This window comes from Anopheles cruzii, chromosome 3 (assembly GCF_943734635.1).
Source record: "Anopheles cruzii chromosome 3, idAnoCruzAS_RS32_06, whole genome shotgun sequence".
In the NCBI taxonomy this organism is placed as follows: domain Eukaryota; kingdom Metazoa; phylum Arthropoda; class Insecta; order Diptera; family Culicidae; genus Anopheles; species Anopheles cruzii.
In genome coordinates this window covers 81210286-81236513 of record NC_069145.1, presented here as the reverse complement: position 1 = coordinate 81236513, position 26228 = coordinate 81210286, and the positions used below count along the sequence as shown (strand labels likewise).

The window sequence follows — 26228 nt, the reverse complement described above, 5'->3', positions numbered from 1 at the left end:
GCCCACACACACACATGCGGGCGGGCGACGAAAGGGTTGAGGGATCCCCAGTCGCGCCCCCATCGGATGAAGTAGGCTCGTCGTCGTGAGTGTGTGTGTCCAGACAGGCACACGGAAGTTTTGTTATGCCTTTTTTCTCACCGATGCACTGTGGGGAAACGGAGGTTATAAAACTACTTTAAAAGGGGATGGTTTTAGTTATATTTTGCTAAAATAGATAAGTTACCGATGAGCGCGTAGATTCCGTGAATTCATCTGTCAAAGTCGAGAGAGTGATAAGAATTACTCTTTAAAACCAATAAAGCCTTGGATAAAATGCTAAATTAGACGAAAAGATATGCGATAAAAACAAATGCGTTTAAAATTTTCAGTAGATTCTTCCTAAAACTAAATATGTCCCCCTGTTGCATACAAATTCCCATAGTTACTTTTCTCACCGATGCTCTTCTCACTATCTCTCACTCTCACGAGATGGCTGCCGTTTCGAGAATTATGGTAAATTTTATGGAACGAGAGAGGAAAGTTTAGTTTCTCTCTCTCTCGCCCCGCACTACGCTCTTCGTTTCGTGTTCGGATTTGTTCGGGATTTTCGTAGGTTGACTCGGGTGTCAGGTTCGTCATCAAAGTTAGGTTCGCAGTGCCAAAGTTAGGTTCAAAAATCGGTCGATTCATAAAAACAACTTCATAAAAATTTTGAAGTTAAACAAAAAAAAACGTTGAGCGGAACAGAACGGGTTGCGTGTTGCGTTTTCGTTCGCGTACTGCGCGAATTGCGGTTTGCGTATATTTTCGTCGTCTAAGTTTCTCGTCCAATCGTACTCGTACTTAGAGTCTCTGGCCGCGTGTGTTGTGCTCTTTTTGCTGTCGCTAGTTTTCCGTGGCGTTATTTTTAACATACGCACCGCGAAATCGCGGTGAAGCGATCATTTGCCAGGGGAATCCCCCTCACCCTTGCCGTGTGTCTTGCGCGAACGGTGTTGTGTTTATGTGTGGGGCGGCGGACACACCAACTCCAGCACCGCGTGTGTGTGTTTGTGTTCGCAAGGTACAACAGCTGAACGCAAGCAACGACGTCGGAATATCGATGTTTGCGCAGATCTTGATCGGATCTTTGTTGCCTCCTTCTCTCGCAACGATCGCGAAAGTGATTGTGTCTGTGTGTGTGCAGCGCCAAACCGGCTCCAGGACACCAATCCGTGGTCACCTGTTGTGTGTGGCCACATAAAGTTTTCGTCAACCTCACAGAGAGAGTCATTTATTGACCCTTCGCCGGGCCGGAAAAGTGGACCATCGATCCGATCGAGGCACGGAACACGGACGGAACGTGGTCAGTGTGTCACCACTCGGGTCGGATCCATTAAGTCCCCCCGTGGTCTTTGTCATCCCGCCGTACTGATTGTGTGGCGGTCCACCTGGCGGCTGTGTGAGTGATAAATGATCGAAGACTCGGCCAAGAAGTGAAAGCACCGCACCGCACACGTGTGTGCCGGACAGTGGAAAGTGTTGCGGGGCAGACGGAGCGCGAATAAACACTCCGTGGCCGTGTGGCGCGAAAGTGAACAAACTCCCCGCGCGCACCTCTTGCCACCCCAAATTGGCAAAAGGCGAAGTGAAATTTGAGACACGCCCGAGAGAGAGAGTGAGACAGTCGGAGTCATCCCTTATCACCATCACCCGAAAAGGACTAAAGCAACGCCCGAAAACGGGGGAAGGATTCGTCAGCCAAGTGTTGTGGCGATGAGTCATCGCCGACGACCGGCTCTGTGAAGGAATGAGATGGCCGCACCATTACAAAACATAGGCAACATAGAACCCCGGTATCGGCCGGCACCCTCCAGGAGCAGCAGCAGATAGATACCCCGAGGGCCACAGTCTGCTTGTGTGTGGGTGCGCCCCGTAATTGCGTTACGAATCGGTCCTTGCGCTCGGAGTGGGTTGTTGCCGCCAGCGCGATTGACCTTCCGTCTGGGGATTGAAATGGGACCGGCCGATGGCCGATTGAAAACGAAATAGATCGATCATTGGGACGGTGGTCTCGCTGGGGTGGGCTTGCCCGGTGGCAATGAATTCGTAATTACAAAAAAGTGGTCAACGACGCCCGAGAGTACATTAGCGTGTAAATGTCAAAAGTGGCCACGGCTAAGGAGAAGGGTCACGACGCGGTCTGCTCCGCATAATCGAACAACGGAATTGGATCTTGAAGCTAAAAAAAAAGGCTCAGGCCTAAAAGCCTCCTAATGGTGCGTTTATTGGTGTGATCGAGTCGTGTCTGAGTGTGTGTGCGGCTACAAAGGTGGCCTTCCAAAGCGAAGGCGGTGAGCGCCGCTGGGTGCGTCAGGCAGTCATGGGGGTCCTTCGGTGGCGCGATCTGCCCGGGAGCCGAAGCTCCATCAACGCCAGCAACGCCAGTAACAACAACAGCACTAGCAGCAACGGCGCTACCAACAACAACAACAATAACAACAACAATGGCAACATAACTGGCCACAGCAACACGTTGCCCCACCACGGTCGAGTCGAGGTAAGGACGACGCGGTGTAGCGCGGTGCGGAGGACTTTCTTTGGAGAGGATTCGAGGCGCACGCGCAACGATCGCGCATCTCCTCGCGCGCAATTAGCTCGCTTAATGACGGCATCGACGATGGTGATGATGGGCACTCCGCTTATTAAATCGCTGGCCACGCGACCTCGCGGGGTTGCAGACCCCGCGCCGATTGACGTAGAGTCGCCGAGCGATTCGTGCCACGAGCCCCCCGTTAAAACCGCGGACGGCGGCGGTGATGATGTTTAGCAAATTTGCGTTCCGTTTAAGCCGCGGCGAACGTGCCAAAATATTGTGTCGCCCCGAGAGGTGGTGACAGACGGACCGAGTTTGGTGTCGGACCAGGCGAGGTCGGCGCCGCCATCGTCTCCCTACTTCGAGCCGGGTTTGGGCATCTTCTCGACCCTCGAGATAAGGTCTGCCTTCTCGGGGTGTGTGTTTATGGACCTTTTTTGTGCCTCGTCCATCCCGTCTTAGACGACGCCGAGGTGTCGGATGCAGATTAAGCGATGAGAGGAGGGCCTGCCGTTGAGGGCCCGATAAGTCCACAGTCCGTTCCCTTTCGTCGTCTTTCGTTCGTCCCGATGTATGCATAATGGTAATTGTATGCTTCCCAGAACCGACAGTTGGCCCCGCAGGATCCTGGGCTTGCTGGGCCTGTTCTCGCCCACATCATCCGTCGTCGTCGTGGAGAACACCGATAGGCGGCAGATGTTGCGGTACCGCGATGCCTCCATTCGTTACTTCCGATCCGTTCCGGTTGCGTTGTCGTCGCCGCCGTTTGTTTAGCAACACTCGAGAGAGGGTGAGAGAGGGCAAAGAATTCTATCCCACGCTACACACACACACCTGCTGGTTCACGGGGGACTTGCTGACGCGTAAAAAACGAGGGCTGTTAAAAAAGTAGTCAGACATTTGAATTTCCATGAAAAGACAGAACAAGCTAAGTTTGGTCGAATGTGAACAGTTTTGTTTACAGTTTTCTTCGACTGCAGGGTCGTGGTGTGAGGTCGTGGATCATGAGTTGTTGTCAAAGGATAGAACGGTCAATAAAGAATATTTCCTGCAAGTTATGTGTGATTTGCCCGAAGCAATCCGTCACAAACGCCCGGATTTGTGGGAAAACCAAAATTGGCTGTTGCGATCCTGCTAACACATCGTGGTTTCTGCGTTAATTTTTGGCCGAAACAACACAAATGATGATGGCAAAGCCACCGTATTACCTAGATCTGATCCCTTTTACTTTTTCTTGTTTCGGAAACTGAAGTTGTTTCGGGACCGACGGGATGAAAGACCGACGCTACTCTATGATTTAGGAGATAAAAACGGCATCGAAGATGAGCCAAATCTAGTCCAAGCTGTCAAAAATTGACTGATTACTCAAAATGGCCGATCTTTTCACCATAAGTGAGTGAAATTAGTAGCAACCTAATCCAAAAAGAAAATCGAGAATCGAACATACGTAGCCCGCGGTAATTCAAATGTCTTACTAATTTTTGAACAGCCCTCGTGCACACCGTGAGACCTCGGGAGGAGCCTGACGGAACACCATCGAAGGGTTTAGAACGCGGCGGCTTCTAATAATTAGTTCGTCACCTGGCGGCGGCGGGTCCAAAAACAAAACTTTCAGGTGTGTCGGAAGTGTGTCGACTCGAAGGGGCCACCACCGGAACCACTGGCGTGGCTTTCACTTCCTGCGGCAGAGACCTACAAAATTTATTCATGTAGGCCGCCGGGCCGTGTGCCGTGTCGGCTTCGATCGGGCATCAATCGGCCGTCTGGTGGTTGGCCGTTGGTTTTCAGGGGGTCCATCCGGCGGACGTGCCGATATCTGTGTCATCCGCCGGAGCTTGTCCCCGCCCCGAGGGTCCGGCTTTGGAAGCCTCTCCTATGATGTTGTTGGTCTCTCGAGCGCCACCGAACAGGGTGTATCGGTTTTTTGTGCCTTTCCTACTCAGTTCGTGATCACTGAGACCCGCACCTCCGGCACCTCGCCGTCCCCCGGCACGACGACGCATACCGCGCGCGCCGAAATGTCATCGGCAAAAACCGGTTGCGCACGCCTCTCGACGACGACGACGGATCATCGAGGATCGTGACTGAGGGGCGTTGATCACGGTCGTCTCTGCAGCAGCAGCACCGGGGAACCGTTTTATTTCTGAACCTTGAGCTCTCGCACGAATCCGACGATGTGAGTGTCACTGTTGCTGCTGCCGTGTCGAGGGTTTTGATTTCAGCCGCACTCGATTTGGGCACGGTTCGCCCGCAATTGGGATTCCGGTGACGGTGGCCTTACACTGAGTATGGTGTGTGGGTCACACACACTCCGAGCAAGGCAAGATTAGCCCGCTTTTATGGGCTCAACCGTTAGCCAGGTTCTCTGTTTATGCCCGTGCCCGTTATCCTGGCGCCGACTGCCAACAGGAGATCCCTTGAGGGGTCGGGTCCCGGGTGAGGGATTTACGACGTTTGATTTGCTCTCAGTCCCTAGCCATATGTTTTCCTCCCTACGCCAGGATGGGAAATTGCAATATGAGATGCTGCAAACGGTTTTATGGGTGTCAGAGAGAGAGACCTGTCTGTGGTGCGGGCCCTTCGCACACAGCATCGTGTTTATGGATTATCTATGCTTGGCCATTTTTTTACGGCCATTTAAAAGGTCGTTTCGCTTGATGCTGTGCTGGGGTTGGCGTCGTTCCGTTTTATTGAAAACTTTTATTTCGCTGATAGAGGAATTTACAATCATCGGGGTGAGTAAATTATTAACCTCCCCGACGGCGCGGCGGCCTGGGGTGATATCACCACCCTATGTCGGGGGGCGCGCTGCAATCATCACCGCACATTCCTGTGCGTGCGTCGTGTGTGCGTGTGTGTTGGTGTGGGGCCGCGATCGCCAACACACACCAGGAGATCACCTCGGCTCGGCTGCGTAGAAAGCGCCGTTGGTGATCTCTCGCACCGATCGCCTGCAATCATCATCATCATCATCATTGCAAGCAACTGGAGTCAGCTGGAAATGCAAATAGGCAACACACGGACACACCGACACTCCGACGTGCGCCAAATGGGTAAGGTTAACTCGTTTAGTGACATTCGAATGGTCGTTAATTTATGTGCGCGCTCCGATGCTCGACACCACGGTAGCTCGGAATACAAACACGTGTCGGTGGCAACATAGCCGTTTAGAGTAGCGGTGTGTGTGTGCCCACGTCATTGGCGTCATTTTTGCACGCCCCGACGCCATGTGGGAGCCCGTAAACTGCCGTCTAACAATGGGGTAATTGGGTGCTGCGATGATGATGAGGTGGGTGCGTTTTCCGGTCCTCGTTCACTCCGGACTCCGGACTGCTGCTGCTGATTGAAAGCTGATACCATTTAGCACAAAATGATATCCCCAGTTCCCCGGTCAAGGTCTGCCCTCTCCGGCTCCGGAGCTTCATGTTTCACCGAAGCTGGAAACGTAATTCTGTCGCCCGGCCTAACGGTCCAACGGAGTCATAACGGCGCTCCGAGCCGCGCAACATGAAACCTTCGCCGGGCTCGCTTTAGCACAAAGTATCAATTGGGACACAAATCGCGCCGCCGTTTGGGCGTCATAATAAAATAATATATGAATTTCTGTGGGTCAAATCACGGCATGATGCAGCATGCAACAGATGGCCCACTCGACTTGATTGTGCGAGTCGCCCGAATTCTGACCGAAGACGACGGAACAAAGCTGGTAACCAGATCCTTGGCGGGGTCCCGTTTCCGTTTCGTCCGGGTTTCGCGGGGTCCATGATTTATGCTTCGTCTTGTGGTCGGTGTCGCGCCTAATTGGGGCACCCATTAAAAGCGAAACCCAAAAGGGCGGCGGCGCCTCGCAGCAAATCTGTGGTGGTCCATCAACCATTTTGTGTGCCCCATTTTTGGGAACGACTCTAATGCAACAATGATGATCATTGGAAGCCATAATTTGTGGTCTTAGTGGTCGCCCACGGACAGCCTGGACCCGGAGCCGGGGTGTGGACGGAAAATTATTACGCCGGGAGACGCGGGACGATCGAGCAAATTGGGGGACTTGGCACTCGAACGACTTGACATGTTTACGGCGCTAGAATATATGAATTGTTAGTTAAACCCCGCGAGCCACGTTTCCGGGCACCCTCCAAATGATGCAGGGTAGTCCGGTCCTGATTGCGCGTGAAGCGATCGGAGCGACTCCACACGAGTCCGTCCGTGGGGCAATCACCATAAAAATATCGGACCAACCCCCTTATTCGGTGGTGTCAATCAACGCGCTTGGCGAGGTCTCTCTCGAGGCACTGAATCGAGTCGAGGCTGAATCATCATCGGACTTTGGCGGGCTGCTGCTGGTTAATTCAATTGTTTCGACGACATCGGGCAAAAAACAACCCAAGAGGAATTAGCAATTCCTGTAAAAAAGCCCAAAGCCGCGTGTGCCGCGGACGCTTCCGTTGCGCATCGGTGCCTTACGCGTGGTTCGCCCTTCCGGGGGACGGACACTGTTAGTTAGCGCGATTCGCACGCCAACGGGGAAAAGACGTCGGCGCGACGTGATCGGAAATGGTCACCGTCCCCCCCCCGCGGGACCCATGTCTGGGGCATAAGCCGTTGTTGTGGCGGCCCTTACGCGGCGCGGTGCTACCTCATAACGGTCGACGAAACACGGAAGCTGCCGTTCGGCCGAAGTGTGTTAAATTCCCCAAATTACAAGTGATGAAACCCGAGCGGCAGCTCGAGGGCTCCTTCGGTCCGGACTCCGGAGTGTGGCCCGATTTCCACCAACAAACGGGAGGGTGCAGGTTATTTAACTAACGAGCTTATCGCGATTGCGGCTATAGGAAACGCTCGCGCGCGCCTCGTTAAACAACCGATCGCCATGTTTGCCGGGTGTTTGTCTGTTTTCCGAAGAGGGAGTTTCGAGGGGGGCCACGCGCAACATACGCAGGGTGTCTTTTAAGTAACGAGATTTTTGTCTTTGTCTTTTAAGTAACTTTTAAGTAACGAGACGACGTGTGGGTATTTTAAGCCGCAAATACGACAATGAATGAATGAAGAATAAAGTCCCAAAATGAAGTACAACGTTTTTAAAGTCAAGTAGTCGGTAGGTTAAAATTCAAACACCAGATGGATCACCCTATATAGTTTGAAAGGTACGGGTTCTTCCTCTTTCAAACGCATCCAATTTCATGCCAATCGGATGATGGATTAAAAAGTTATGCGTGTTTCTGTGTCAGTAGGTTTAGTAGCAGTGTTACAGTCGCTTGAATCGCTGGAATGTCATCATAAAGAGATCCTTTCATGGCCAATTTGAGCTGAGGGAATAGGAAATAAGCTCACGGTGCCAGACCGGTCTTTAATGACACAAATTGATTTTTTGTCCAAAAACTCCTTAACTGTGACGGTCTTGTGAGGAGGTGTATTGACGGGTAACAAAAACAAGCGCTTATTCACCGTGTACTCAGGCCCTTTCGTAACATTCTGAAGCCTGATCGTTTCAGATCTTCTGAACAGTATTTCCCGTTGATCGTCGCACCTTCAGGAACCAGTTTCTTGTGGATTAAACCCTCGAATCACAGAAAGTGATCCGCATTGTCCTTACTCTTGACTATGACTTGACTTAAAATCACACAAAACTATTGCTCTACTCATACACTCATCATCCTAAACTTGTTGCAACAAACTAATAGACATGGCTGCATTTTATGTTTAGAAAAATCTGGTTATTTAAAAGGCATACTGTCTAATAACCCTCTGCGAAGAGACACCAAGCCACCCGGCGGCGGCGTTCCATCATAAAGAGCGGCATAGATTGTAGAGTTTTGCGCCAAACTCATTAGTTGCATCCCGCTGCAATCCGTGTTCGATTCTCGGTCTCAGTTCTTCAGACCAAACCGCGGATCACGGAGTTTGAGCGTGGCGAACCCATTTCGATGCAGCAGCTCTCTCAGGCTCTCTCGGCTGGTGAACGGTAAATCACGTCGAAAAAAGGGGTACTTTCGCGGTAATTTTAGCACCGGAGCCGGTGAAAGCAGATGCTAGAGGATGATGTGATGGGTGTTTGGTCTCCTCACCGCAAGAAGCCGTGCGTTCCTCTCGGGCGGGAAGTTAGTTGGTGGCTCACAGAAAATGAGGTCCCGTGGCGGCTTCCCGAGGAAATCAACAAAATCACGATCGTGCGCGGTAATCAATTTTCGGTTGGGCTTCTGGTGCCCGCGGCTTCGAGCCTTGTTACCCGCGTGTCTAGTGATCGGCTGCTTCCGATCCGAAACCCGTTAAACACTGACCTAATGCGGCGCACCGAACGGGACCACAGCGGAGCGGAAGCGGAAAAAACGGCCACGACACACCGTCCGGCATTCCAACGGCGGGGCCAGGTTATTTACTCTGGATCCGCTGGGTTCGGTTTGTTTCTTCGGATTGGACCGGGGGAAAAAAACACTCGATCGGAATCCCAATCAGCGTCGATCGACGCGACGAATTCTTGTGTGGCGCGCGAACTACATAAAACCAAATTTAGAGCAATGTTCGGGGTCCGTTCGATCGGAACGGATGGTTTTGGAAGTTCGCTTTCACACACACACGCGCGCGCCCTCGAGAGGATGATCATAAATTACGCGATCGCGATCGGGGGAATGTTAATAGAGTGAGAAGCGCAGCGGCTAATAAGCCATCTGGCTTATCAGCCAAGAAACCACGGGGTTCGAAAGCTCACGAAAGCTGGGTGATTGGGCTCGATGAGCCGCAGTAACTTAATTATGCACGTCACATAGCGAACGATCGAGAGAGAGGGAGGTAAAAGTCGATCACTTTCGGTGTGCTTCGGCTTCTGATCGCCGCCACTTTCTAATCCTTCGTCTTTCGGGGTTTCTTGGGCGATTTTGACAGTCGGCCCGTCAGTGGCGGAACTCGCCGTTCCACTGAGAAGTGCCACTCTCTGATTCCACCACACGATCGCACACTCGATCGATCGATTGCGCGAAATCCCTTTCCTTCCTGGGCGAACCCGCGCACGGAACACGGTGTTTAATGGTGGCCAATAAAATGCAAAATCATTCGCACATCGCGCAGTTTGTTGCGGTTCCGGTTGGCCGCGCACCAGACAACGATTTGTTTCGCACCTCCTCCCGATGATAAATCGATTTGATAATGTCTGTGTGTGTGTGCGCGAGTGTTGTTTGTCATTGTCAAGTCGATCGGGGGGCGATCGCCCGCCCGATTTTACTGCCGTTTGAGTGAATTTCTAATGTAAAACGGACAGGAAACGGACCTCACCGGTTTGTGTGTGGGTCCGGAACGGAATCAATCAATCCGCGACGGTAAAGTGAACGTGAGTCAGTCGCGAGTCGCGATTATGTCGAAGATTCCGAACGTTCAATCCGTGAAGCCGCCGTCAGTGTGTTGGCGTGGCCATTAATGGGCAACTCCCGGGCGCACTTCGATGCGATCCTGATCGCACGTCGCAACTCTTTTATGTAAGCGCAGACACAGAGACGGGGTTTGCGGTGTGTGACTCATAATGCGCGTCACCGCGAAAGGTCATTCTTTCGACCTCATCTCGGAGCCACGGACAAGCCACGGAACCGTTTCTTTGATAACAATCTGCGCGCCTGTGTGTCTTTGTAGGTGATAAGAAGGTCATTTGTGAAAAACAGAGACCACATGCGGTAAATAATCTGTATTAGTTTATGCAAAACGCTCTCAAAAGTAGACCACATAATCGGCATGCCTTGTCCTCACGCGGCGGGACCACAGCCACATTTTTTTTCGATACCCTTCGGTAATTAATATGCAAGCTCCTTTGGCGGCACTTCCTTTTGCATATAATTAATGTGCAGCCCTGCACACAATGGCCACTGCTTGTGAGTTGCACAATCGGAACGTGTGCTGCGCAGCGTAGTAGAACACCCCCTTGCCCCCAGACACAGAGGCCTCACATTATCTGCCACAGGACGGAACGAACGCCACGTCACGATAAATCTATCCGCGACCGACCGAGCGATCTTCGAACGGTGTGTTTTGGTGCGTGATTTGTGAGGAATTTTCACGCCCTGTGCCTGGCGCCGTGTTACCGGATCAGCGGATTTAATTTAAGCTCGGTCAAGATCACTCTCGGCTCGCGGCTCACGGCTGCTGAGGGGCGTTGTGTTGTAGAGTCAATAAATAGTGCCGATAGAGTGTAGAGTGGCTTTCTTTCGGGTCGGACAATTAATTTAAGCCACTCAGAACTGACCATCCCGAAAACACTCAGCCTGCTCAGCCGCCCGGGTTGTGAAAGGTTAGCGCCATGATGAAATTTTCCACGATTTCGCCATCCCGACCGGGCACAGTTTCGCGCGCGCAGGGAGTGGCCGCCAATTTTCCTATTGTTTAGCCTGGACTGTCGCGAGTCCGCGACTTATCGTCGCCAATAAATCTCACTGTTAATTGTAGCGCATTAATTTCGTCTCACTCTGCCGCGGCGGCGGCTGCACACAAAATGGCGAGCTTTTCCGCTAATGCGATGGCGGAGACGGGTCCATTGTTGAGCCCCTGGTGGGTGGACAATCGCTAAATTGTTTCCGAACAAATCGAAAGCGACAGTGTGTCGCTGGCCCGCCAGCAAAAAAGTGAATCCGAAAGCCCTCTCCGGGCCGGGCCGGGCCAGGGTGTTTATGCACGCGAATACTGAGGCGAGTGAAGGCGAGAAAAGTGAAACTTTCCTCGACGGCGGCGGCCCTCCCTGACGTCACATTGGCGAGAAAGTGACAATCGCCCACAATAATTAGCCCCAGCGTGCGCCGGGAACCCCGCCGTGGCGTGAAAAACGAAAGCCGAGGGCTGGGGCTGATGACTAAAAGCTGCGTGAGAAAGACTCTGAGTCTGAGCGTCAGTTGCGTTTTAGCATCCGCGCGCGGATTAATGAAGGCGCCGTCGAAGGCGTCCGGCATATTCTTTTGTGTCAAACGGTGGCCGTGCGGGCGCGTGACGTACGGGGCTTAGTGTCCGACTCGGTGGCCGCCTACGGGAGATTTGCGCACGCGTTGCGTAGTCCTCGCGCGCGCGCGCAGCACTTCGGCGGCGGTAACATTAAAATTCAGATCACGAGTTTAATTGAAATAAAACGGGGAGCGAGTGATGTGGCCTCCGGTGGCTCGTTGGTGGATTCAAATTTGTCACAGTGTGTCAAACGGGCCCGGAGGCCGGCTTTTGGCGCATGAATGGATAATGTTTTGCAACCCTCCCCCTTAGCGCGACCCACTCATCTGCCACCGGACGGCCGGGCGGGTGATTTGTTTTGAAATATCTCTTTAGTTTCGATTCGCGGTTTTCACAGCCCGCGGCGCGATGGGAACCGGCCTGCCTGTCTGGGACTAATATTTTATTCACGTTCTGTCGTCGTCAATCTGGCGCTCTGTGTGTTGTGTTGCCAGCTGAAGCCAACAAACGGGGTTGCTACACACAGAAAAGCGTGAATAAACTAGATTTGTTTTCTGCGTTTTTTTTGCTGCGGTCCGCGCTGGTGTATTTGTTTGCCTAGTCCACCCGCCCAGCCCAGTTCATTCTCACGAATGATGATTCGTCCACCGTGTTTATGGCATCATCACGAACCGTTGGGGTGATGAGCTGGCGGGGTTTAATAGGTTTTGCGCCACTGCCCTGCCTCTGCTGCATTCCGAAACAATACGAGCGATGATGCAGTTCTGATTGCCGCGGGGATGATGCTTTTTGGGCAATCGTCACCACCGAGTACCGTACGTCACAAGGTGGAGTGCGACCTTCGCGACCAAAAAGCCAGTGCGAAACGGTGGAATCGCCGCCGGGGGGTGTTAGAGAAGGAGCCAAATTACTTCCATTTGGGTTGAAACATGGCTCATAGGGGCCCAAAAATACCGGGAAAAGTTTGGATTTGAATCTGAATCTGAATTTATATCGAAAACAGGAGTTTATAAGTGGTGCAAAAGGTTCAAAGAGCTAAATAAAATCAAAGGTGCTCTAAAAACCGCTTGTTGAAGTATCGAAAGAATCAGTGGAATCCATTTTAAGTGACCTTTTTAGGGCCTCAGAAAAGGGACATGTTGATTGGTACCAAACAAACGCTCAATTTCATGGAAAAACAGCGCGCGTTGATGATTTCTCGGTATTGTTTGACCACAGTAGCACAATGCAAGTGTAAACACCGACGAGAGTGGTCGGTCGCTGTGTGTTGAAAGCGCCCAGGCCTCGAGTCGGAAAATCAATCATTCGATCAATCATCGGTAGGAAATCAATTGGAAAAGTTTACGAAACGACCACCATTTCTCCAGCGGCCGCCAGCGGACCACGGACCTCGTGGGGGCAAAAAAATGGCGGACTTAAAAGCATCACCATTACGAGCCACGGCCGGGGCCGGTCTGTGTAATTAACGTGGAACAAATTCGGACCCACCGTGGGTGTTGGTGTGCTGAAAGTGTAGTGCGCAATTGAACACGCCACGCGAGGCCCGCGGATGGTAATTTTTGGGGGCCAAAAAACCTGAATCAAATTATGTCGCGCCCTGACGTCGATTTCCAACGACAGCCGCGTTCCGTTGTTCTGCTGACACCGTTTTGGAGTGGACCCCAAACCATAAGTGGCCGCTAAGATGGAAAGCATCTTTTCCGAATGAATAAAATAATCGATTACGACGATGCCGGGTCCGCTTTCTAGAGCGGCCGCGCCGGTCCCTTCCCAGCTCGGGGGTTCGCCCTCTCGCAGTGTCGATTCGTCAAAAATGAGTGTTTTAGTTCAACCGTCGTAGAAGATCGCACGAAGTGGGTCAGCCTCGGGCCGGGAAAATCGCTCACGTTGCCGTTGCCGCGCGCAGTTTAGGGTTTGTTTCGAATTACGACCACACGTTCCTTTTAATGGGCGATTTTTATCTAAAGCAGCGCGCGCGCGGTGGAAAGTGGGCTAATTTGGGTGCGCTCGGTCTGTCCGGGGCCGCCAGACCGGCCACCGTAACTTTCATCCATGTCCAAATTTCGAAAAAGGGTTCTTTTTGTGTAGCATTTTTTTTCTGCGGGGGAAAAATTGGTCTATTTGCTGTAGCCCACAAACCACAAGCCTCTCTAACCCCCGATCGCCTTTCTTCTCGTTACAGGTGCGTACCGTTGGCACGGGCACGAAAACTCGAATGGTGTGCATTGTAAGTAACCCGGGTCTGGCCAACCAGAAGGGATCCCTTTTACAGGAAGCAGCGACAGCGACAAAAAGTGCGCCGTTTGAAGTCCGCCTAATTTATGCACAAGTTTTGGGGCCGCTCGCAAACAATCCCCCGGCTTGTCCGGGAGTCGGAGCTGTGGAGACCATAAATTGTGTCCCGAACTTCCGGTCCCGCGAATCCTCGCACAGCAGACACACAGCGTATTGAATGTGAAGTCGAAAAAATTTAATATCAATTCAGTCAGAGAGGAGGCCCTTCGGAACAACGGAATAGCCCCCGGGGAACAAGTTTTCGTCAACAACGCCGCGACAGGGGAATGCACTTCATTGCTTCCTGGCCTCTGGCTCTGGGCTGGCCCGGTGTTGTTTTCGGTCCTAGTTCCGGCGGCGAACTTTTTTGCCTTGTTTTTTTCTGAGGGAAAACTATTTTGGACACGAGTTGGCCATTTTCCAACCAACCACATTCGGATGGTTACGTGCCGTTCCGTGTGGGGTTCCGTTTTTTTTTTTGTTGCACCGCCATTTTGTTGCTAGGAAAGAATTGCGACAACAGCTCATCGTTGCCCATCGCCGTGGCAATCTTTTTCGCGTAATAAGTGCATTGTGGCTGATGGGAGCGCGGACAGATGCTAAAAGGCCCCGGCGGCGGTGGCGGCGGCCCAGAGACAGAGGCACGCATAAATGGTGCAATAGTTCACCGAAGGGCGCTTCGAAAGGGTTCGCTCGGCACACTGCCACAGTCACGCGCACAGTTCCCAGCTTTCTTCCCAGCCCGCGGAGTGTGCATTCCAAGACACTCTCTCCCCTTGGCCAATGAGCCCGAAAGCGAAGCGTCTTCGAGGCACAGCGCAGCCCCCTTTTACATAATCCCCGAGCGATGCGGGGTTTGCATGCGAGTGGCATAAGTGCCAGCAGTGAGAGCAGCGTGAGCGCGTCGATCTGGCCAATGTAAACGCGCACGCACCCCAATTATGCTCCTAATGAATGGGAACTGAGGGCGCGAAACTTAACCTGCGAGCTCGCGCCGCCGCTAAGCACTGCTTTCTGATCGCCTAATGATGATGATGATGATGGCGGGGATGACGATGCAACACCACCCAACCGACCCATCGATGGGCTCTAAATGCGCCAACTTTCCATTGTGTCTTCGCAAAGGCAGTAGCCAGCAAGGTACACTATGGGAAAGAGGCGCCAACATGTGTCGGACTCGGAATCACTGGAAACAATTAAAGCCGCGGTCTTCACGCGGCTGTTTGGCACACAACACCATCGGTCGGTGGAGACGTGTGGTGTCCGCTCCGTAATTGCAACACAAACAATCGACCACCCGCCGGGAAGATGTTGCTGCTGCCGGTGCTGTGAAAGTGTCCCCCCCGAGTGACGGAAGTCACTTGCTGCCACACTCCGGAAATGACGGAGCCCGCGTCCAAGACGGGTACAGTATGATCGTTGTAATTATAGTCACATTACGGTGACCACCGGTGGAAGCTTCTCCCCCAAAAAGGCTGATGACCTGGCTAATGAGCTTAAGGTGCGCACCTCGGGGACACCGGGACTAGTTCCGGCCGGCGTAATGACATAACGACTATCACGGCGCCTGGCCTTTGGTGTCAGAAACACCATCAAAATCGCGGGTTTGTCGCGAAAAAATGGCACCATTTAAGGCCCCTCTCTCTGGGCGGTTCAAGCCAATGGCCACCGGAAGCTGAGTGGTAGGTGATAACAGCGTGGGACCAAACATTAGTCAATCGACAAAACCCCAAGCCGGAGCCGGGAGTCTTGTTTGTTGCCCATCGACCCCGAAGTTGCGTTCTTGAACACGGCGGGGTCTTGCCTTGGTGCTGGGTTTATCGATTGGCCTTACGTGGTTCTAGTTGAAGTGACGTCAGGCAACTAATGGCTCCCTAATGACGATGAGTAATTGAAATGGAGCCTATGTCATCATCAGCGCTCCTCCCAGCGCTGAGGTTTGATCCCACCAATAATCGGTTCCAACAATATACCGGAATCCGTTAATAAGTCGGAAAATCTTTCTTTATTCTTCTATATCTATGTCCTCACTCTTGAAGCTATCCCTACTCCATGCAATGCATCGAAAAGATCTTTTTTAGAATAGTCGACACATTCTTCGTTGTGGCTCCTATCTCATCTTTTGACTGTAAAAGCGGTCCTCAGATCGGTCTCTTGAGTTTAGCCAAGAATCGCGCTATTCGTTTGTCCAAAGTAGTATTTAAATCCGGATCGCGTCGTGCCAACCGAGGCTTATCACACCAAACTGTGCTATCGGAATATGGGCTTCAACCCAGACCTCGCAAATATCGCATCTCTGGTTTCGCCAGAAACCACTTCTTGTCCATTTTTGACCACGGCCAAGGCTGGCGGCCGGCCACGGTCCACGGAACGGCGGAAGACTGATTACTCGAGGCGCGACCAGCGGCGATCCAATTTCGCCCAACGATAACAGCTAAAGGTCACCCGACTTTATCATCCGACGGCCATTTTGGCGCAACAGTCGCACCCGGGTGTCCCGTTTCAATCGTCGGACGGCATCGGCTTATTTGTTTTATTTTTAACGACACCGAACACGCCTTCCAGACCGGTGATGTGACCGGCCGGCCGAGACATTACTCCCCCGAACTCCCCGAGGACTCCCGGACGGGCCCGTGGAGATGATGAAACAGGGGTGGCCGTAATCAATCACGACGACGGCGGACATCCCGGGCTACCGAAGGGGTTCGTGTTTGAATTTTACCGCCATTAATCCATCATCATCGCGGGCCTAGGAAGGCTGGATTGGATTGTGGCCTAGAAAGACGGAGCGGAATCTTGCGCAAATGATGAAGTAACACACGCCCGCCAGGCGGACTGGTGACCTATGACCACTCTCACTCAAGAACGCTCGCTGGTCACAAATATAGCACTCGGAGAGTGAACAGTGTCCACTCCGGACCCCCAAAAACGTGTGAAGATTGTGGCATTCCGCGTTCCTCGGTCATCGCAGCAGCAGCAGCAGCTGCACATCCTCTTCCAAATATTTGTGGACCAATCCGGACGACGGCGGACACGTCACTTCGCGCGCCACAGTCAGCGCCACAGGCCTGCCGCCGCGGTCCGGGGATTGTTATTTTTAGAAGAAAAGGGAAAGTATGTCTAACCCACCACCCAGCGGGACCGAACGGGAAGTGGTCTCTGTCGTGTGTCCATCATCATCGCTCGGGATCGCTTCCCTTTTTCACCTGGCCGCTACATGCAGTTTCTGTGGTCTGTTTCTGTGGCCATTTGGTCGCGGGTGGAAAGTTTGTTGATTTTTGTACCCTGGGGGTTCTTATCAACCCCCGGGCGGAGGAACTGTTTATAGAACGACCACCCTTTTTATGGAAATCGAGACGGCCGCGTCACTGACAGCCGGCCGCTGGGGCGCGCTGAATCAATAAATCAATCACAGATCCGTTACTTCGGCGCGCTGACAAACCGATAACAGGAGGGTACGACGTGGCCGACGTGTGGATCCTATTAGTGTGTCCCACGCTCCCACAGGAGGTCCCAGGAAGCCCTTCGTGTGCAGCGAAGCGCAACCACGGGACGCGGTTCCTCAAGTCGGAGTCGGTGGGTCGGTTGGTCGGTCGGTCGGTAATTTGCCGTTCCAAACTTTGTATCCTGTCCCGAGCAAACGAGAGCCCGAAAGAGACGAGGATATGGATGTTTATGTTGGAAAAGTTTCACCCCAAAGTGTGCACCTGGCGCCGTCGGCTCGGCCAGGCCACTTCAGATCTCGGCTCCTCGAGTGCGCGCCTGCAATGTTTAGGGTCCCTGGCGTTTTTTTTGAGTCGAGCCCCCTGAGCTGTGGTGATGAGCCGACGGAGAAACGAACCACCCGCCTATTTTCCGCCCCGACGGAGGCGACTGCAACGCTCGAGTGCGCTCAAGTTCAGGTTTATGTAAGGCTGTGCGCCGTTGCCGTGCCGGGCCAAAAGATGACGTCGTAAACTGGTAGACGTACTAGTTGTTGGTCCAAAGCAGTAGCGCGCAGTGGCCGTGAGTGTGTTTTACCATTTTATGGCCCCTGGAAACATCTCTCAAACTCCCTGGAACAGGGCTCCTCTAGAATGCCTGGCACGCTCAGAACCGATGCAGAAATGGCCACCGGGGGGACAGCGCCGATGTTGCAACGCTCTGCCGTCGGGGCGCGCCTGGTAAAGATTTAAACGAAGCCAAGCGCAATAAATAAGCAAAGCACGACGACGCGGACGACGGGGGCTTTCTATGTAGGATGAATCGCCAATCGACACACACGGGGACTCTGACTCTGCTGCGGCTGGCCAGAGTCCGCCTTCTCTGTCTGGTGGGACTCCAGAATGACGCGACTCTCAAAGCGAGACGAGCGACGATGATTAACGACAAGTAAGAAGGAAGCACGCTTCGCTGGCCACCACCGCACGACGGCAGGGCAGGAGGCCAGGCCAAGCCAAGAAGAAGGAGCCACGACTCACAATTCCGTGTCCGTGTGCCGCCGCTCAGGGCCACATCTCGGGTGCCGCCGCCGCCTCGTCGCCGTCGAGGTGGAGTCGACCTGACATAACTTAATTACGACTTTGGTCGCCTTCTTGCGACATGGCCAGGTAGGCTCCCCCTGGGGCATCTTGGTTGGTCCGAAGACAATGCAGAATTATGATTCCCGCACGAACGCAGCCGAGAGGCTCCTCGGTTGGCTCCTATTGTGTTTTTTTCTCTGTGTGTGTTTGATAAATTGTTCTGCCACACATCCCGGGCCATCCCAACGACCACGAAGATTTTGATCTAGGCTCGTAAATTTTCCACCCTATCCATCGGCGGAGCCTGTGTCAGGGCTGGTCCGGAGAGGAGGGCCCACATGCAAATGCTCCGTCGGTCGTTGGTCGTTATGCTCTGTCTAAGCTTCACGATGAAACAGCCCGGCGCCGGGCCCTTTCATTAGTTCCCCACCGGCGGGGCCAGTGTGTGGGAGTGAGCCTCCCTGACGTCCCCACCGGGGTCCGGGATTTATTTTTATGCAACTCTGTGCCAAGCACCGTAAATCTGGAGCCTCGTACCCGCGGTGTCCTGTTTTACCGGAGCTTTTTGCCTGTGCCGGATGCACCCGGTTCGTTTAGGAAAATGGAAAACAAATTGCTCGGCGGTCGACCTAAATTCGGTTCAATTCAGGCCAAGCCCCCAAGTTGTGTTGTGGGTACATCGATCTAATCGCTCACAGAACGGCCTCCAGTCGGAGCCGTGCCGTGCTGTGGTGGGCGAACCCCCAGGCTCGTTGGCCCTATCTCGACCATCGCACTCTCGGGGAGAGGCCATCGCGTGGGTTTTTGAGCGGAATGAATATTGATTCCATAACTCTGCGCCGTGCGCCGCGCGTGTTGAAGAATGAATCCGCCAGCCCCTGATCTTCCATCCTGCACCCCGGTCACGTACCCGCCGACGCGGACCTTCGCGGGGCTGTCAAGGTTCGTGATTTTTTGCGTGTGGAACTGATTGAGCCCGAGACACCGGAAAATGTGTGTGCAAAATCGGCCGGCAGGGCAAGGCAGACAGGATAACACGTCGCAGGTAGCCCAGGTCCCAGGTCCTCCTCATCCCACGCACCGGACCGGGACACCGGAAGTCGACAATAATATCCCGAGCCGAGGCACACACACCGACAGGGAATCCACTTCAAACGACCGGCCCGGGACTGGGGAAATTAATTTCTCGTGTACACCGCCGGCGGAAGTGCCAAGTGGCATGCGGTAAAGTGGCCCGCCGGGCAGGACGTGCCGAGGGATGAATATGCATGAAACAGGAGACGAAACACGAAACGGATCCTTCCTTCCTTCCGGCAGCAGCAGTTCTGGTAGTGGTAGTCTCGTTAGGCCTCGGCAATGATGGGAATTGACGGGACGACGGCAAAAGGGACACGACCGACCGGGGAGGGCGCAGCACATTAATCACACATTTTCTCTCTCCTTTTTCGAGCGGAATCGGAGGTGGCCGCGGGCGCAGGATATTCCGTTTGTTCCGCTCCCGTTCGCTGGAGGTGGATTTTAACAAACTGCTAAAACCGCGCCGCTTATAGAGTGTGGAGGAGAAGCGCGTCATTACATTATCGCTTGGTCGGTCGGTGTGTGTAGCCGGCCATCCGTGAAGCGTCTAAAAAACCTCACCATCGAATAGTGAGGCAGCTGACGGCGAAAACTTCCGGTCGGTCCGGTCCAGCCGGCCGGGCTTTATTTATCAAAAGTTCGACCGTTTCGGCCGTAGGCTAAATGGCTCTAGTCTCAAAGTTCTGAAGATGCGGTCTCGAGGCTGTTCGGAGAAGATTTGGCGAGAGGCGCTGTCTCGAGAACTAACTGGCGCTTGGGTTATACGGCGTCTGATGTCGGAGTTGAATGTCTACTCTAGTCCATCGTCTTCTAGTCTTGACCCACTATGCAATCTTGATCGACCCTCCTGTATCTAGTTTTGGGTCCCTCCTCTGTTTAATATTTAGTATCTAGAATTATGTGTCAACTAGGTCTTTACAGAACTGGATTAATATCCCAGTGCGCCCGTAGAGCTCATCTAGTCTATAGGGACATGAGTAAGCACATAAGAAACCGCACGAGGAATGCCATCTTTTATTAGACCGTTTGCCCGAGACCATCGTTTGAAAAATTAAGCGAAAAGAAGCCCAAATTTCCTTACATTCCCTATCTGGTCCCTATTCAATGCGCAGACTGATGTTCTCTAGACTCGAAAGTCGCACACCAAATTCTCAATAGGGTCTCTAATCTTAACTGGTCTCAACGGTTAAAACAATGCAGAACCATTGACCGTTTATCGGTCAACCGGGTGAAGGTTCCGGACTGGAGATGGATATCCCCAAAGCGGTAGGAACCCCCGAAAAGACTCTTACCCTTTGGTTGCGGTGATGTGAAGCTAGTTTGTTTACGCCACACCGTTACCATGGTGACCACCACAGGGTAGCCATGGACCGGCCGAGCGGGCCCCAGAGAGTGAAAGAAGGGAGGCCTTTTCTCGGGCCACTGGGTGGGGAAGTTGAAGAATTTCTTCTGCCAACACCTTCCGCTGCGGCAACCGCCTTTGGCCAGCGAAGTGAAACCACCACCGACCGTGGCTATTGCTCCCAGACCGGGGACTCGAAACCGAAGCAGTCGGGCTCCAGTTTCCCACATTCAATTATGATTATGCAGATCGGTCGGCCAGCCCGGGAATTGTGTTCGAGTTGGGCGTTTTCCCACCATGCGCCGGACGCGGGACGGAATCGCAAGAAATGCGCTCCTTCTTCTGGACGTCTGGCCTTCAACCAGCCCGGTGGTGGCGACACGGTTCAGCGAGTCTCCCCGAGTTTAACTTCTATTTGTTTCCTCCCGAAGTGAGGTTTTTTGTTCGTTTCGTCCTCCTTTGTGTCATGGGCCTCGGCACTCGATCAGATATGTGTATGTTTTCGTAATACGCGCGCGGATCGTATCGCGCGCTTGGGTGAGCCGCAACTGGCGGCTATTAATTGTGCTGTGTGGAATCGGAAGTTGGTCCCTTCCCTGGTGCGGACAAGAAAACGGAAAGGAAAGGGCGTTACTGCACAGCGAACAGAAGACCCTTCGCTAAATAAACTCTCCCGTTCCGAAGGTCCGAGACGAGAACGGGCTTAAGTTTAATCTGCTGCTGCGTGCTTGTTCGGGTTCCCCCGGCCGGCCACACACACAGAACGGTCAATTTAATGCGAAAACCTGCAATATCACGGTCTAGAAAGCACCCAGACCTCAGTGATAGCGAGCTGCTCTCCGCTACTCTCGAGCCGGGGTATGATTTTATAATTACTTCACGGACACGGTCCAGTGGCCATTCGGACATTAAAATTGCCGGTGAAAACGTGCACCACACAGAACAGTGTTCTCTTCTCGCGCGGTTCCGCTCCCGTCCGAGGAGCGAGAAGTGACTTTCGTTCGTTGGCCGTCGGCGTTGGATGCACATTTTCACACACCATTTAAAAGTTATCATAACATCCCGTCTGTCCGTCGTCGTGGGGTTGTGACGGGGTCCGCACTCCACAACAAAAAATGGCCACCATTATTATGCACTTCTGCGCTCCATCACCCTCCCTCCCGATGGGCCATGGCCAACGTTGAGGAAAGTGTATTATTCGAGAAAATACCATCTTCCGTACCAATTTACATAAACAATTGTGGATTCCTGCCGGCGCACACACACACACACACCAACAACAACGACGGCGATTGTGGTGAAGGTTCCGGTTGAATAATGGCAAACCTGGGTCCACAAAAATACATTACATTACTTCACATTGGTCAGGCCAGCCCAAGAGGATCAGGTTTCTTGTGCCGAATCTAGGTTGCCAACAACGCGTAATGGAAGTCCTTTGTGTTTTATTGGCCCCCATTGGCACAGGTAGAAAGGCGACCCCTGGTTCTGGTCGCCGCCATCGATCATAATAATTGGCCAATGGCGTGCGGTGGCCGCATAATCACCCATGGTCCCGCTGTTTGCAGAAGGAACCGGCGGATCGTATTTTGTGTTAATGGATTTATTATTACGCTCCCGAAATTCATATTCTTATGTGCCATTTCGCGCCGTGGCCCCCCGTCTGAATTATTCATCACCAGGCTGGGAATAATGTGCGGAAATCACGAGTGCCGAGGGCCGCCGACTCTGCTCCGTTTGATTGAAGATTAAAGAAAGTGGTGCCAGTCAAAGTGCCACCAGCCACCATCGGCAGTGTACCAGGGGGTTGATAATTCACTTTATCCGCGGACCCGGTGGACACTTCCGGTACGATCGATGGACGGACCCCCAACATCCTTGCTTCACCATCGTTTTCCCTTCGGTTCAGGTCCGAGTCCGGCCATAAAAACTCGAAATGACCCGCGCAGTAAACGAACCGTCGGCCGGACGGTTGGTGACACTTTTGCGCTGCTGCCTGCCGGACTGGAAGCCCTTCTAACGCGCTGGTCGGTCGGAAATAGAACCGTGATTAGTCACACGAGTCGCCAGAGAGTCCCGCGAGTCGGGCCGCGAATTACGTAAACCATAATTCCCGTACCCGCCGACCCCGGATTCGGTCTTTTATCCGCTGTGTGTTTGTTCAGCGCGCGCTCTTTCGGAAAGGGACGTGACTTGCAAGGGATTTGTTCCATGTATCGAGTTGCTGCTGCACCCGTGGCCGTGTAAAATGGTAGCCGCTCGTTAACGGACACAACACGGCCGGTCGCGGAGGAATGCGCTTTTTCGCGGCAGAGTCTGTATGTCACAGTATTTTACGCCGCCGAGAAGCATTTCCTGGGCCGGGACTTTCCCGTGCGTTGCTGCTGCTGCAATGGAGTGCAAATTGTATCCAATTTCCTCGCGCTCTTGGCACCTTCTGGATGCAATTAAGTCGCGTTCTGCCGATGGTTTCTGCGAGGCGCAACTAACCGATCGTGTGATCGCCGCGTCTATTTGTTTGAGAGGGTGTTTAGGTCGGTGGGTTCCCTTGGAACAGGTTGCGGTGGTGTTGATCAGCATACCAAAAATGGTCTGAGGCACGCCTGTCGATTACTCAATCGGTTGCGCTAGAAGCTCGCTAATTGGAAGCCGGATTGGCGGGTTCTCGCCTCGCTCCGCAACGGGGTCACAGCGTTGCTACTATTTACGCGGTGTTGTTGTTTACTCCTTTACAATATGGGCAAATTGTTAATCGACATCATATGTGTGTTCTCTTTGTCGTTCCACAGAGTAACCGCGGTGCGGCTGCCGGTGAGGATCGGATCGCGAATCCGCACGCAAACAACGGGGGTGGCGGTGGCGGTGGCGCCACGAACGAGTCGACAAACAACCTGTCGGTACAAATCCCTGCCCAGTCGCAGATGGGAGGCGGCGGCAACACGCGGTCACTGCTGCGCCACTCGAACAGCATGTCGTCGAATCCGCACACCACGTCCAGCTCGACGCCGGCCTCGCCGCACCTGCTGTCGAACAGCTCCAGTGGCCACCTCCATCACGGCGGCGGTAGCAACGGAAGCAGTCTGCACCAACAGCAGCAGCATCAACAGCAGCACACCCAGTACCAGTCGCAGTCGTCGGTCAGCTCGCAGTCCTCGTCGATCATATCGGCCGTTCCGCCGGTGCAGCGGCTGCTGGAGGATGCGCTGGGGCGCCCGGCACCCCACACGATGATCGTGGTGCCGAACACGGGCGGCTACTGGGTGGACGGGACCGATCACGACGCCTCGTACGAGGTGCCGGCCCACACGACCTGGCGCGTCGGTAAGATCGAGTCGGACGACACGGCCAAGTGCTACCGGCGGTTCTTTATCGCCCGCGAACACTCCAGTCTGGTCGGGCACGACGACCAGCTCGGACCGGTCCTGCTATCGATCAAGTCGGAGAACGTGGCCAACACGGATCACATCCGCATCCTGCTGCGGTTGCGTACCGGCACGATGCACGAGCTGATTCCGGCCTCCTGCCTGGGCAGCAACCCGTCGCCGATCAAGATGGCCCGGCTGCTGAACGAGCAGATCAACGTGGACAGCTTCATGCCGGTGCTGTGCCCGAAGGCGTCCTCGCTGATCGCCAGCTACGACGAGCACGTGCTGGTAACCAACTTTAAGTTCGGCGTCCTCTACCAGCGCTACGGCCAGACGACGGAGGAGGAACTGTTCTGTAACAGCGACACGACGGCCGCGTTCGATGAGTTCCTCGATCTGCTCGGCCAACGCATCCGGCTCCGCGACCACAAGGGTTACCGCGGCGGGCTCGACATCCAGAACGGACACACCGGGGACACGGCGGTCTACGAGGTGTTTAAGGAGCGCGAAATCATGTTCCACGTCTCGACGCTGCTTCCGTACACCGAGGCCGACCCGCAGCAGTTGCAGCGGAAGCGGCACATCGGCAACGACATCGTGGCGATCGTGTTCCAGGAGGAAAACACCCCGTTCTCGCCGGCCATGATCGCGAGCCACTTCCTGCACGCGTTCATCGTCGTGCAGCCGATCGAACCGAACACACCGAACTGTCGGTACAAGATTTCGGTCACGGCGCGCGACGACGTGCCGTTCTTTGGGCCCACCCTACCGCAACCGTCCGTCTTCAAGAAGGGCCCGGAGCTGAAGGAGTTCCTGCTGACGAAGCTGATCAACGCGGAGAACGCGTGCTACAAGGCGGACAAGTTTGCGCAGCTCGAGCTACGCACGCGATCCTCGCTGCTGCAGAACCTGGTGGACGAGCTGAAGGAGAAAACGCGAGACTTCCTCGGTGCGGACGTGATCGGTGGCGGTGGTGCGCAGCCCACCTCGCCGACGCCGGAAACCCCCAAATCGGAGGGTGGCTTCACCGGGTCCCGGTTCATCGACACGGTCAAGAAGGCGCTCAACGCACGCCTTCGGTCACAAAACTCCGACCCGACCAACAACGGGAGCGCTGGGGCCGCCGGTCTCGAGGGCGCCCACCACACGACGAAGCATCACAACTCGATGAAGAAATCCAGGGACGGCGGTCACGTATCGGATGCACCCGGCGGCGGAGGAGGAGCCGTCAATGTAAGTACCGCCGGGGTCCCTCCCCCTTCGCTTAGACCACGAAATTCACGATGTTCCTTTGCAGATTGGCCGCTCGCTATCGAAGAGCAGCACGACCGGATCGCGCAAATCGCCCAACGATTCGATGGCGTCCTCGCCGGACATCACTTCCCGCTGTTCGCTCAATCCGAACCACGGCGGTGGCGGAGGCGGTGGCAGCGGCAACAATAACAACAATATCGCACCGAACCACAACAACAACAACCCGAACCTGATCGGCAAAAACCACCATCATTCGGGCGGCAATGGGGCGAATGGTGCCGGAAACGCGAATGGTGGGGCTCCCGGCAACAATAACAACAACAACAATGGTCCCGTGGCCATGTCCGAAACCAGTGACGATTCCAGCCTCAACAGCGTCGACCTCGATCCGATGGGTGAGTGTCCGCGCCTCGCTCGATCCGATTGCTATGCCCTGCTAACTTTGGCCCCTTTTTGTCCTTTCCGTTGCGTTTTTGGTATCGTTTTTTTTGCGTTTGTAAATTTATGATTTGAAGTTTTTCTCCCCACGGTAGATGCTGGCGCAACGTACATCGACAGCGACACGGGCCTGGAGTCGATGTCGTCGGCCGATGCTACGACGAAGGCATGCTCGCTGTGTCTGGACGGGACGGGCTCCGCGAACGGCGGCGGTAGCGTGGTGAGCGTCAGCATTAGCGGGGCCAGTGTCACGATCGATGGCGGTGGACGCGAGCTGCGCAACAGTGCCAGCTCGGGCACGGGTTCGACGGCCAGTGCCGGTGGTGGTGGTGCGGGTGGTGTCGGCGGAGCTGGTGGGCTACTCCCGCAGGAAACGGTGCAGCAGGTCGAGGGCATGAAGCAAGAGATAACTCGCTTGAAATGTGATAAACTGGATCTCCTTCGGCAGAATGTGGTAAGTAGTCGGAAAATCGGAACCTCGGATCGCGCGGATTGCTAACGCGGAGCACCTCTCG

The 26228-nt window shown here is 53.9% G+C and overlaps 1 protein-coding gene across 1 annotated transcript in view; it reads left to right on the top strand.

Moving 5' to 3' along the window:
* The window catches only part of LOC128271717 (rap1 GTPase-activating protein 1), a 97044-nt gene that overhangs the window by 70327 nt on the left and 489 nt on the right, over window positions 1-26228 (top strand). Inside the window, exons 3-6 of the mRNA XM_053009337.1 lie at window positions 13647-13691; window positions 23446-25254; window positions 25319-25670; window positions 25791-26167. Of these exons, the coding sequence (XP_052865297.1) occupies window positions 13647-13691; window positions 23446-25254; window positions 25319-25670; window positions 25791-26167 (2583 nt within the window). The remainder of the gene's footprint in view (window positions 1-13646; window positions 13692-23445; window positions 25255-25318; window positions 25671-25790; window positions 26168-26228) is intronic.